General features: G+C 43.2%; 1 protein-coding gene across 1 annotated transcript in view; it reads left to right on the top strand.

The window, feature by feature from the left end:
- Positions 1-13,303, top strand: part of LOC120842799 (retinal dehydrogenase 2) — a 36,603-nt gene that overhangs the window by 1,235 nt on the left and 22,065 nt on the right. The window contains exon 3 of the mRNA XM_040213977.3: positions 1,536-1,676. Within this exon, the coding sequence (XP_040069911.1) occupies positions 1,536-1,676 (141 nt within the window). The remainder of the gene's footprint in view (positions 1-1,535; positions 1,677-13,303) is intronic.

The raw sequence follows: 13,303 nt of genomic DNA on the forward strand, positions 1-13,303 counted from the left end.
AAGTGAGCTTTGGTTTCTTCTGCGAAAATTCGTCATCAGCGGCTCTCACCAATCAACATTCAACCTGCGTTTGCTGAGTTGCTGACGTCACTTCCTTCTCCCGAGTCGCCGTGGGAGTCCAAAAAGCACAACATAGGGCCCGTGCTTTCGCCTTCCGCTGTGCTGCACAGAAAAACCATATTTCTGCAGCTGGAATGAATGGCTGTCGGCAGCTTCTCTCCCCACCAGTACCTCGCCGCGTGAACCGGCCTGACAAATTGGTGCCACATGTCGCGTTTGAGTACACTTTCTGTGTCACGGGTGGCGTGATTCCATTAAAAAAAAAAAGACACCAAATTTTTATTTTTTAGGTTGGCAGTAAGGTGAATGAACGCCCTACTAGCTTTCAAGAAACCCGAAATTCAATGTTAAAGTTCAAAGCGAACCCAACACTAAAATATCAAAATTGGAAAAGGGCTCTTAAAAAAAGTAGGGGGAAGGGAGGGTTGTGAGACATGGTAGTTAATTAGAACAATGCCTTATAGAAAAATAACACGCAATCGCACAAGTTGAAAGATCATCTGGTAAACCAAATGTCCAAATAAAACCGACGAGACCCAAGCACTTCTTATGAGTTGTGAATGCGAACGCTGGAATGTTGTTCTTCCGCTTCGCTCGTCAGCGGTGTACTCGCGTGGACGGCCACGTTTGGCTACTGCCGAAGTTGCGGCCGCCGACAATATAGATGCTTCCGGCGCCGCCATGCAAGCAGCACGGAATTTGGCCAAGCATTGGCCAATGGCTGGCGATGTTCTTTTGAACAATGGCGAAAGAGTGCGCATTCATCGGTCAATGCTTGGCCGATGGTTGATGGCCAATGGCCATTGGTCAATGGCCAGAGAAAGGCCAGTCACCAGCCAATGACCGGCCATTGTCTGGCCACTGGCCAAAGGATCATTCCCAGCCATTGCCCAATGACTGGCCAAATCTGTGCTGCTTGGAATGTTCCTCGGCGCCGAGAGGAACAGAATCAGCCGCAGTCCCGGCAACGCGTGACACGAGAGCGGCGGCCGAGCGCGATCCACGGGGTACGCGCGAAACGGAGCCAATGGGAATTTATTAATCAATTTACTGCTACATACTCACCGTGTACAGACTATACAGGCTTTGCTTTGGTTCCGTTTGGTGCGGCTTCAAAAGCTGAGTAGGCCGGTTCGCTCCATAAGATAGTTAATGCAATCGCAATAATGATTGCCATGTTTTCGCGAACCTTTCGGGGCAACCGCACCGTTCGTACAATGTTAACTGCAATATTGCCGGAAAAAGCTTACTGTTTATGTTGCCGACGCTGACCCTTCTCACGATTAATTACGAAGATTCTTTGTATAGCGAACCGCGTGTATTCTTCATTGCTCGTATACATGTTTTCGTTTTTGGTGTTTTTACTTATGTATCCCCCCTGCATAATGCATAAAGGCGTAGCGGGTATACGCGTAAATACATAAATAAATAAACGGATCAAGATTCATCTCCTCGGTTTCCACTGGCGTTCGCAGGCCGACGTGGACAAGGCCGTTGTGGCGGCCAAAGCAGCCTTTGCGGCCAAGTCGAAATGGCGGAGTCTGGACGCCTCCAAGCGGGCGCAGCACCTTCTCACGCTCGCAGACCTCCTCAAGAGGGATCAGGACTACATTGCCGTAAGCCACATAGCATAACTTCTCAAAACATTATCGTTCCAAAAAAAAAAAAAAGGCTGGGTGAAACAGGAACTGTGCAACTGGCACAGAAACGTTGATCTTGTGTCGTGTGAGCTGCCTCGTTGTTGTTTTGACTTGAAGTTTTTTTTCGCAATATAGCGAATCAATACCAACTTGCCCTGCTGGCCACGTCACTACGCAACGTCACTCGATCGATGTCATTTTGAAAAATTATATGCCGAACTGCGATGTTTACGTTTTAAAGACGTCATATCAACTGCAACATCAACGAATCCGCCAGTGCTCACCAAGAAAACGGAATCGAGAGGCTGTTCATGGCTTAAATTATAACAGTTGGAACAATGTGCAATTGCACTCCAAAAAGTTCCCGCGCCTATGCTTTATATATACTCCGTTTCACCTTATGTTGTACCGCAGAGAAGGCTAGATGCGCGAGCTCATAGCGTTGGCAGCTGCTCTTAACGCAGGAGAGCTTGTGCCGCCGAGACGTGCCCCAGAGCAAGGAGCTCGCGCTTATAGCCTTTCCTGCGGTAGATCATAAGGTGAAACAGAGTATAGCTTCATGTCTACTCTAATCATTCCAACCAGAGCTCGACGTTCTGATGTCCACTCTTGAATCCTCTTCTCCCTCGGCCTCTCAGCCTCTCGGCGCTAATAATAATAATAATAAAAAAAAATATATATCAAAGCGAATTAGAGCCTGCACTTTGACATGCTGATCATGATCGTGGCGTTTCGCACATTCGCTTGAGGCCCTGCAGTGACTTCATGTCCGTGTCGAGACGTTCTTTTTCGACGCCGTCATTGGCCTAGCTTATGCTTTACAACTTGTCGCGTTAGCTGATAACGGCAGCTCCGAAGAACCAATCACGAAGCCTGAACACGATAAACCCCGCTTCGCGTAGCGTCGAAGATTGTATGCGGGTGTTCGTTTTGGCTTCGACCTCTTCGGATTTTGACCTTTTCTAAATGAAATGAGAAGAGTTGGCTATTTTCAGGTTCATGTCGGTGTACGTTTTAGCTTCCTTCCTATTTTCGCGGCTATCTTTACGTATTTATGATTCCAACAACCCACAACTCTCACGTGAAACGTGGCGTAACGCCTGGAATGAATGTGATTAAAAAACGTGAATGCGAATCATAAATCGCCGTATGTCTCAAATGATTTCACTTTATAAAGTAATTCGTTTGCCTTAAAGAAAAAAAAAAAAATATGGGGAGGCGCGGTTTCGAACCCAATTTTTTTCTTTTCTTTTTATAAATGAAAATAACTGCTTAAAGGTTCTACGAATATAACGCCGGTTCGCAAAATTCCCATGAGGGACAACTTCCGGTAAGCTGTCGCATCGCAGTACAACTCTATGCCCCATTATATTTTTCCGAACTGCGAAAGCGCGTAAATGAGTCACGGCGTTCGTGTCTGCATTTTGTCACCGCAGGCTCAGCACAGTTTAAAACTCCGCTCAGTGTTGTACACGCGTGTACAACACTGAGCGGAGTTTCAAACTGCGCTGAGCCTGCGGTGAAGAGGAAGAGGAACCAAAGCTCCTTCTTCGGTCTTTCTCAGTCCTGGAACGAGTTCTTGTTACGGGTTCCAGTGGTTCGGAAGGAACGCGTTCCCGTCACGTTTCTGAGAAATTGACACGTGCCGTTACATTAACGTTGGCTTTCGCGTATTTTAGTGATATATTGTGCCGGATAATCCGTAGATAATATAAAGCGAGCGAGGGAAAACATTCACATCGAACTACGTGTCGTGTCGCGAGGATCACGTTTGTTCCAGTTCTTTGTTTTCAGCTATCATTCGGACAAGTCCGCACCTTTTGAAGCCGGAAATTAAAGTAGTGGACGAAAAAAAAAGAAAAAAGAGGAACGTTGTTTTTTTTGTCGTTTCCTGGAAAACGTAACGAGCTCCCATTCCATTTCCAACGATGCCAGATGGAACGGAGCCTTTGTCCCTAAAAGGAACGTCGTTTCTTGGAACGCCGTTCCGTACAACACTGCGCCCCGCTCTTCCTATGAGCTCATTTTTTTTTGCACATGTTTCTTTACAATTACTCTTAGTTTGAGCTTAACAATATTTTTTTTCTTACCTTAGCTAGCTAAACTGCTCGAAAGATTCTTTACTTCCGTTAAAGGCGGGCGCTCAAAATTTTCTTCAGCGTGGCAGAAGATTCCCCCTCTTCTCTTTTTTTCCTCCTCCCCTTTCCTCCTCCATTTTCCTCTTCGCTTTTTACGGCCTTCTCGCACGAGTGCTAATGGGCTTACCGGCCCCCCGACAAAATCTCTGTAACCCTTCAAGGTTCACTGCTTCAATCCCAAACACCAGGGATTAGTTGGGCAGGCTGAATATGAGCTCGGAAGGGTTCGGGCTGGCTCGCTTTTCTTCTTTTTCTTTTTTTTTTTTTCTCTTTTTCTGCAGTTCTAAAAAACACTCAGATAGTCAACACCAACTAGCCCAACAACAAGTTCTTTTACATTCAGATACTTCCGCATGCGGCCACACACGCTACAACACCGCATATTTATCTCGAGTGAACGAAAATTGAACATCACAGCAGAAGGAAAAAAGATGGGTATTTTTATCCGAACTTTGAGCTCTACCCAGAGAGTTGAAAATTTGTCGTTCTAACAACGGCACACTGAAGAGTGATTTTATCACTATTGTGTTTTTGTATTGTTTTTTTTTTTGTTTTGTGTACAAACTAATAATCATAAGTAATTACAAGTCAAAGGTATTGCAGTCAGAGGGACACAGTCTGACCATTTCTGGGGCATAATATATAGCTTCGTACTACAGGTGTTTTCTAGAGTGACGGCCGCCTCGTTGAAGCTACCAAGAAGAGTAAAAACAAACTTACATAAAAACTGAAACGGTTTATGGTATATTTCATCTATCTTCAGCCTTTGAAAAAAAAATTTCTTCGTGGCCAAACGTGCATTTAGTTTCTGTCAACAAATGTAACTGAAAACTTGACACCCGACAAATATCTTGCGTATCAGCAAAGAGAACGGGAAACACGGAGATTGAACCGAAAAATCACAATTTTCTTCGCGTAGAATGGTGCAACTAGCAATAGTAGCATATTATGCCATTTATTAAAAAACAGCAGGTATTACGAAGTTTTCATTCTCTTCTTTTCACATTTGTTCGCTGATGAAGAAATGGAATGCCCAGATAGCCTCTGCAGCCCTTACATAATTGTTTTGGGCTTTGTCAGGGTGGGTGAAGGCCATCTCCAAAAAAACCCAGGGGTTCGGAAGGTGTGCTACCGCAAGTTTTGGGGCTGCTTGGCTAATTTAGGCGTCTGGCGTTTCCCGCCTACTTAGAAAAGAAGCGGAACAGCGGTCAGCTCAACGTCGTCACCAAGCGGGAACTCAAGCCGAAATGTGTCCTTGAACACGTGCGAGGTCTTTACCCGAACCCAGCCGGGATTCGCCACAATTCATCTACGAAAAAAAAAAACTATAAAAAGGGGTAGGCTTAAACGATTTGGCAGTTTTTGAATATAGTCATGCGGACTGACTGTCCACAAGTACGGAAAGAAATGCGATAGAAATGCAGAGCTCTATTGTGTTCTTTATGTCCATACTTGTCTTTCGCGCTGTACGCCAATTAAAATGAATTCTGCAATATCTGTAGATTATGCCTGTTTATGTTGTCTTTAAAAGAAAAGTAATCAAGCAAGTTCGGTATCGTGCCACCAATTAGTGCATATACAATTTTATGTGGAATTCAAAGTCAAAACAGTACTTCCGTGGGAAATAATGCATCCGTCGTTCTTCGTCTTCCTGAAGCTATGAACTACCGATCTCGGCTACAGGACTTTTGGGTCCACAAAATATCACGCTCAGTAGAAAATTCGCCTTTTCTACCAAAAGTACTGGAAATTATTTATTTTTCAAACAGGTCAGGTGGTGATGCGTGTTTGAGTGTAGTACCGTTGACTGCGCACTGGTTTGCGCCAAGAGTGCAGTGCTTCCTTTCATGCTGCCCGCGACGAGTGTTGAAATTTGAATATAATAGAAATAAAATCAACTGACACCCTTAGAATTATTTTAAACTTGCGCTTTCTTCAGGATTTAAGATTTTGATCGTACCTTTTATTCATTGTCGTCTTCGATGAGGGAAGAACTTGCCGAGGAGGCCGCGCTGTCCGCGTACGCGGCTTGACAGATAAGGTCGCGAATGCTTTTCACGAATCTTTAAAGACCAAGCATAAAAATGAAAGACGCAGCCACTTTACGCCAATGAACCAACTTTATGTTTTGGGCAGACGCCTTGCGAGAGTTGCAGTATTTTAATTATGCCTAATAAATTAAATGTTTAGGACTAAGTACCAAACTTTTTTAGATGTATTAAGAACCGAAATGTCAATTGGAAAGTTCTAGAGCTGCTTGAGAAACACCCGATTAGCTGTTTGCGACGTGATACGGCTCGCGTGGCTTCGTCCTGACTAGTAATGAAGCTTATGAAACATAACAAAATGCCCCGTGATAAAGCGCCCGCCCCACCATAAACTCAATTTCGAATGTCCCGAAATTTGTTTTCATAGGCCGGAAAAAAAAAAAAAAAAAGAGATGCATGCAAGACGCCTGCCCCACGCTTTATTTATATCAGAAAAGAACTGCCCTCTGTTTTATATACAACGTTTATTGTTGTTTTTTTCCACCTGCTAGATATTAGAAAAAACGTGGAAATTAACGTTTTGTGGATGTCAGCTATACGGCCAGGCGAAGATTGGGTTCAAGAAAGAACACAACAAAAACCGACTGATTACCTAACATTTGTTAATGAGCTTTTTGATTATAAAAGGAAACGGGATAGTTGATTTATAAAGTTGTTGGGCGTAATCGAAAGCCACCAAATTGTCCAGGGAAAATTAGCGCCATTGCGGTTTGCGTAGGTGAGCTATACGGCTAGCTGAGGATTAGGTTCAATAACGAACGCAACTAAAACCGACCGATTGCCTAAAATTCGCTAATTAACCTTTTAATTAGAAAAGAAAACGGCATCTTGTATTTAGAAAGTTGTTGGCCATAATCGCAAGCCACCAAACCGTCCATTCTTAAAAAGATGTAACGCGCGTACACTATTATACGGCGTCCTCCTAATTTGAGCGCGAAAATATAGTTCTGATTTTATGTCGGCTCCATCTCCGCGTGGCACAGCCTAACGAAAGCGACAAATCATGCGCATCGTTGTGACAAGGCCACTGTAGAAGGGGAGAGGAGTGCGGTGGCCGAAAAGATTGCGGTAACACGATTCGCGTCCAAATTAGGCTTTTTAGGACGCCGTGAGCTACTTCACGTCCACTACATCTCTTTAAAAATGAATGATTTGGTGTTTTTGATGACTACAGATAGGGCACAAACCGCAATTGCGTAACTCTGACGTCTTTTTTAGAAAAATGTCTAGTCGTTAAAAAAAAATCGCCCTGTATGAGCACGATTGTAAGGCAGTTCTTTACGTCCGGCGACATCATTACGGCATGGAAGGAGACGTTGACCACAGATCATACTCTGTGTATGAACTGTGGTCACTGTTTGTTTTTTCGTACGAGAATGAGCAAACATTTGATACCAAATAAAATAGATTTAGCATCCACCAAATTCGGCTTGTTTACTTGATTGAAATCGATATTTGATTTGATTACACTTATTTTGTACCCGCGCACGCCTACTTTATTCCCTAATGAGTTACAAGTGATAATTACATTGTTTTTTGTTGTTGTTGTTGTTGTTTTTTTTTGTCGTGCGAGGTCATCACAATTTATTATTAACAATCGAAGCTATGCAACTACGCGGAGGAGACGCATTTGAAGATATTCAAAATTGTTCTGAATGCACAAACAACTTCAAACGTCTTGCTGTTTGGGTCGTTTCCTACACGCAGGACCAATAATAAAGCCAAAACCTTATAGAGGAGACTATCTCTATCAACTCAACGCACAAACACGATGTGAAGCGTGTCTGCGTACGTTGGAAAAGAGATACCGGCGAGAAAACCATAGCGTCGAATGTCCATGCATCAAAATGTCCGTGCACGGAAATATCCGCGCACCGAAAAGTCCCACACCGAAAAGTCTTTGCAGCAAAAAGTCCGTACACTGAAATGTCTGTGCACCAAAAAGTCCGCACCGAAATGCCCTACAGCAAAACGCTCTACACAGAAAAGTACTAGACCCACTACGGATGGGATCCCCCGCCACCTCTGCCGGTTTACGAACCATGATGATTCAGAACTACTGTTCTATGGAGCGCCATCCCTGATATACAGAAAACGCCGCTCGTACTTCCCGTTGTCGCCATGAATCCGCCTATAAACGAAAGATGCAAAATCAGATATTTATATTAAAATTGATACTTCAATGACCACTTCTTTGAGCAGAACAAGGCATTTGTGGTCTCATAACAGCAAGAATCGTCCTCCAAACCAATGCTAAAAAAGAGCCAATGCAACTCGTTCGGAAGAGCAAGTGCCAAGCTCGCTCAAAACAGCTACTCGGGTGGTTCAGCTCCTTGTCGCAGGTGTGCCGGCTGGCTTTGGATAATCTTTTCAAATCCTTGAAGCTTTCATTTCCTCCACCCCAAACTTGTAAAAAAAAAGAAAAAAAAAAAGAAAAAACAGGCAGCTGACAAAAAAAGAACAAAAAAAGATCGGAAAATGGCGAGGAGGAAACGAGAGGCAATTTCCTCCTTTCACAGTGGCGAGAAGGAAAGTGAGGGTCGGGTTCCTTCTCTCTGCTTGCGGGCCGGCCTTTAAAGGCCGGCCCGCAAGCAGAGAGAAGGAACCCGACCCTCACTTTCCTTCTCGCCACTGTGAAAGGGGGAAATCGCCTCTCGTTTCCTCCTCGCCATCTTCCGATTTTTTTTTTGTTTTTGTTTTTTTTGCCGGCTGCATGTTTTTTTTTTTTTTTTTTTTTTACAAGTTTGGGGTTGAGGAAATGAAAGCTTCAAGGATTTGAAAAGATTATCCAGAAGCCAGCCGGCACACCTGCGACAAGGACCTGAACCAACCGAGTAGCTGTTTTGAGCGAGCTTGGCACTTGCTCTTCCCAACGAGTTGCATTGGCTCTTTTTTAGCATTGGTTTGGAAGACGATTCTTTGCTGTTGTGAGAGCACAAATGCCTTGTTCTGCTCAAAGAAGTAGTCATTGAAGTATCAATTGTAATATAAATATCTGATTTGGCATCTTTTGTTGTTTAGGCGGATTCATAGCGACAACGGGAAGTACGAGCGGCATTTTCTGTATATCAGGGATGGCGCTCCATAGACCAGTGGTTCTGAATCATCATGGTTCGTAAACCGGCAGAGGTGACAGAGGATCCCATCCGCAGTGGGTCTAGCACTTTTCGGTGTAGAGCGTTTTGCTGTAGGGCATTTCGGTGCGGACTTTTTGGTGCACAGACATTTCAGTGTACGGACTTTTTGCTGCAAAGACTTTTCGGTGTGGAACTTTTTGGTGAGCGGATATTTCGGTGCACGGACATTTTGATGCATGGACATTCGACGCTATGGTTTGCTCGCCAGTATCTCTTTTCCAACGTACGCAGACACGCTTCACATCGTGTTTGCGCGTTGAGTTGATAGAAATAGTCTCCTCTATAAGGTGTTGACTTTATTATTGGTCCTGCGTGTAGGAAACGACCCAAACAGCAAGACGTTTGAAGTTGTTTGTGTATTCAGAACAATTTTGAATATCTTCAAATGCGCCTCCTCCGCGTAATCGCATAGCTCCGATTGTTAATAATAAATTGTGATGACCTCGCACGACAAAAAAAAATACAAAACAAATGTAATTATTACTTGTAACTCATTAGGGAATAAAGTAGGCGTGTGCGGGTACAAAATAAGTGTAATCAAATCAAATATCGATTTGAATGAAGTAAACAAGCCGAATTTGGTGAATGCTAAATCTATTTTATTTGGTATCAAATGTTTGCTCATTCTCGTACGAAAAAAAAACAGTGACCACAGATCATACACAGAGTATGATCTGTGGTCAACGTCTCCTTCCATGCCGTAATGATGTCGCCGGACGTAAAGAACTGCCTTACAATCGTGCTTATACAGGGCGATTTTTTTTAACGACTAGACATTTTTCTAAAAAAGACGTCAGAGTTACGCAATTGCGGTTTGTGCCTTATCTATAGCCATCAAAAGCACCAAATCATTCATTTTTAAAGAGATGTAGTGGACGTGAAGTGGCTCACGGCGTCCTAAAAAGCCTAATTTGGACACGAATCGTGTTACCGCAATCTTTTCGGCCACCGCACTCCCCGCCCCTTCTACAGTGGCGTTGTCACAGCGATGCGCAAGATTTGTTGCTTTAGCTTCATGGCGTTAGGCTGTGCCACGCGGAGATGGAGCCCACATAAAATCAGAACTATATTTTCGCGCCCAAATTAGGAGGACGCCGTATAATAGTGTACGCGCGTTACACCTTTTTAAGAATGGACGGTTTGGTGGCTTGCGATTATGGCCAACAACTTTCTAAATACAAGATGCCGTTTTCTTTTCTAATTAAAAGGTTAATTAGCGAATTTTAGGCGATCGGTCGGTTTTAGTTGCGTTCGTTATTGAACCTAATCCTCGCCTGGCCGTATAGCTCACCTACACAAACCGCAATGGCGCTAATTTTCACTGGACAATTTGGTGGCTTTCGATTACGCCCAACAACTTTATAAATCAACTATCCCGTTTTCTTTTATATTTAAAAAGTTTATGAACAAATGTTAGGTAATCAGTCGGTTTTTGTTGCGTTCTTTCTTGAGCCCAATCTTCGCCTGGCCGTTTAGCTCACATCCACAAAACGTTAATTTCCACGATTTTTTCTAATATCTAGTAGGTGAAAAAACAAAAAAAAAAAAACAAAAACGTTGTATATAAAATAGAGGGCAGTTCTTTTCTGATATAAATAAAGCGTGGGGCACGCGTCTCGCATGCATCTCTCGTTTTTTTTTTTGGGCCTATGAAAACAAATCCCGGGACATTCGAAATTGAGTTTATGATGGGGCGGGCGCTTTATCACGGGGTATTTTGTCATGTTTCATAAGCTTTATTACTAATCAGAAGGAAGCCACGCGAGCCGCATCACGTTGCAAACAGCTAATTCGGGTGTTTCTCAAGCAGCTCTAGAACTTTCCAATTGACATTTTGGTTCTTAATACATCTAAAAAAGTTTGGTACTTAGTCCTAAACATTTAATTTATTAGGCATAATTAAAAATACTGCAACTCTCGCAAGACGTCTACCCAAAACATAAAGTTGGCTTAATTCATTGGCGTAAAGTGGCTGCGTCTTTCATTTTTATGCTTGGTCTTTAAATATTCGTGAAAAGCATTCGCGACCTTATCTGTCAAGGCGCGTACGCGGACAGCGCGGCCTCCTCGGCAAGTTGTTCCCTCATCGAAGACGACAATGAATAAAAGGTGCGATAAAAATCTTAATGCCTGAAAAAAGCGCAAGTTTAAAATAATTCTAAGGGTGTCAGTTGATTTTATTTCTACTATATTCAAATTTCAACACTCGTCGCGGGCAGCATGAAAGAAAGCACTGCACTCTTGGCGCAAACCAGTGCCCAGTCAACGGTTCTACACTCAAACACGCATCACCACCCGACCTGTTTGAAAAATAAATAATTTTCAGTACTTTTGGTAAAAAAGGCGAATTTTATACTGAGCGTGATATTTTGTGGACCCAAAAGTCCTGTAACCGGGATCGGTAGTTCATAGCTTCAGGAAGACGAAGAACGACGGATGCATTATTTCCCGCGGAAGTACTGTTTTGAATTTGAATTCTACATAAAATTGTAATGCACAAATTGTGGCACAATACCGAACTTGCTTGATTACTTTTCTTTTAAAGACAACATAGCCAGACATATTCTACAGATATTGCATAATTCATTTTAATTGGCGTACAGCGCGAAAGACAAGTATGGACATAAATAACACAATAGAGCTCTGCATCTCTACTGCATTTCTTTCCGTACTTGTGGACAGTTAGTCCGCATGACTATATTCAAAAACTGCCAAATCGTTTAAGCCTACCCCTTTTTATAATTTTTTTTGTAGATTAATTTTGGCGAATCCCGGCTGGGTTCGGGTAAAGATCTCGCACGTGTTCAAGGACACATTTCGGCATGATTTCCCGCTTGGTGACGACGTTGAGCTGACCGCTGTTCCATTCCTTTTCTAAGTAGGCGGGGAACGCCAGACGCCTAAATTATCCAAGCAGCCCCAAAACTTGCGGTAGTACACCTTCCGAACTCCTGGGTTTTTTTGGAGATGGCCTTCGCCCACCCTGACAAAGCCCCAAACAATTATGTAAGGGCTGCAGAGGCTATCTGGGCATTCCGTTTCTTCATCAGCGAACTAATGCGAACAGAAGAGAATGAAAACTTCGTAATACCTGCTGTCTTTTAATAAATGGCATAATATTGCTAGTTGCACTATTTTACGCGAAGAAAATTGTGATTTTGCGGTTCTATCTCCGTGTTTCCCGTTCTCTTTGCTGATACGCAAGATATTTGTCGGGTGTCAAGTTTTCAGTTACATTTGTTGACAGAAACTAAATGCACGTTTGGCCACGAAGAAATTTTTTTTTCAAAGGCTGAAGATAGATGAAATATACCATAAACCGTTTCAGTTTTTATGTAAGTTTGTTTTTACTCTTCTTAGTAGCTTCAACGAGGCGGCCGTCACTCTAGAAAACACCTGTAGTACGAACCTATATATTATGCCCCAGAAATGGTCAGACTGGGTCCCTCTGACTGCAATATCTTTGACTTGTAATTACTCATTATTATTACTTTGTACACAAAAAAAAAAAAAAAAACACAATAGTGATATAATCACTCTTCAGTGTGCCGTTTTTAGAACGACAAATTTTCAACTCTCTGAGTAGAGCTCAAAGTTCGGATAAAAATACCCATCTTTTTTCCTTCTGCTGTGATGTTCAAGTTCCGTTCACTCGAGATAAATATGCGGTGGTGTAGCGTGTGTGGCCGCATGCGAAAGTATCTGAATGTAAAAGAACTTGTTGTTGGGCTAGTTGGTGTTGACTATCTGAGTGTGTTTTAGAACTGCAGAAAAAGAGCAAAAAAAAAAAAAAGAAAAAAAGAAGAAAAGCGAGCCAGCCCGAACCCTTCCGAGCTGATATCCAGCCTGCCTAAATAATCCCTGGTTTTTGGGATTAAAGCAGAGAACCTTGAAGGGTTACAGAGATTTTGTCGGGGGGCCGGTAAGCCCATTAGCACTCGTGCGAGAAGGCCGTAAAAAGCGAGGAGGAAAATGGAGGAGGAAAGGGGAGGAGGAAAAAAAGAAAAGAGGGGGAATCTTCTGCCACGCTGAAGAAAATTTTGAGCCCCCGCCTTTAAGCAGAGTGCCGTCGTCAGTCTTTGCTGATGCGCTGGCGTTTTGGACGTTCAGTTTTCTCCGCCCGCCTCAGCATTTTGTTTTCTCCCATGAGAACAAACGTTTTCTCTTCGTAAAACACATACACACACGCATACACACACACACACACGCTCGCAAACACACACACACACACACACACACACACACACACACACACACACACACACACACACACACACACA

The sequence above is a fragment of the Ixodes scapularis genome, unplaced genomic scaffold, assembly GCF_016920785.2.
Source record: "Ixodes scapularis isolate PalLabHiFi unplaced genomic scaffold, ASM1692078v2 PGA_scaffold1__304_contigs__length_218370807, whole genome shotgun sequence".
Taxonomy (NCBI): domain Eukaryota; kingdom Metazoa; phylum Arthropoda; class Arachnida; order Ixodida; family Ixodidae; genus Ixodes; species Ixodes scapularis.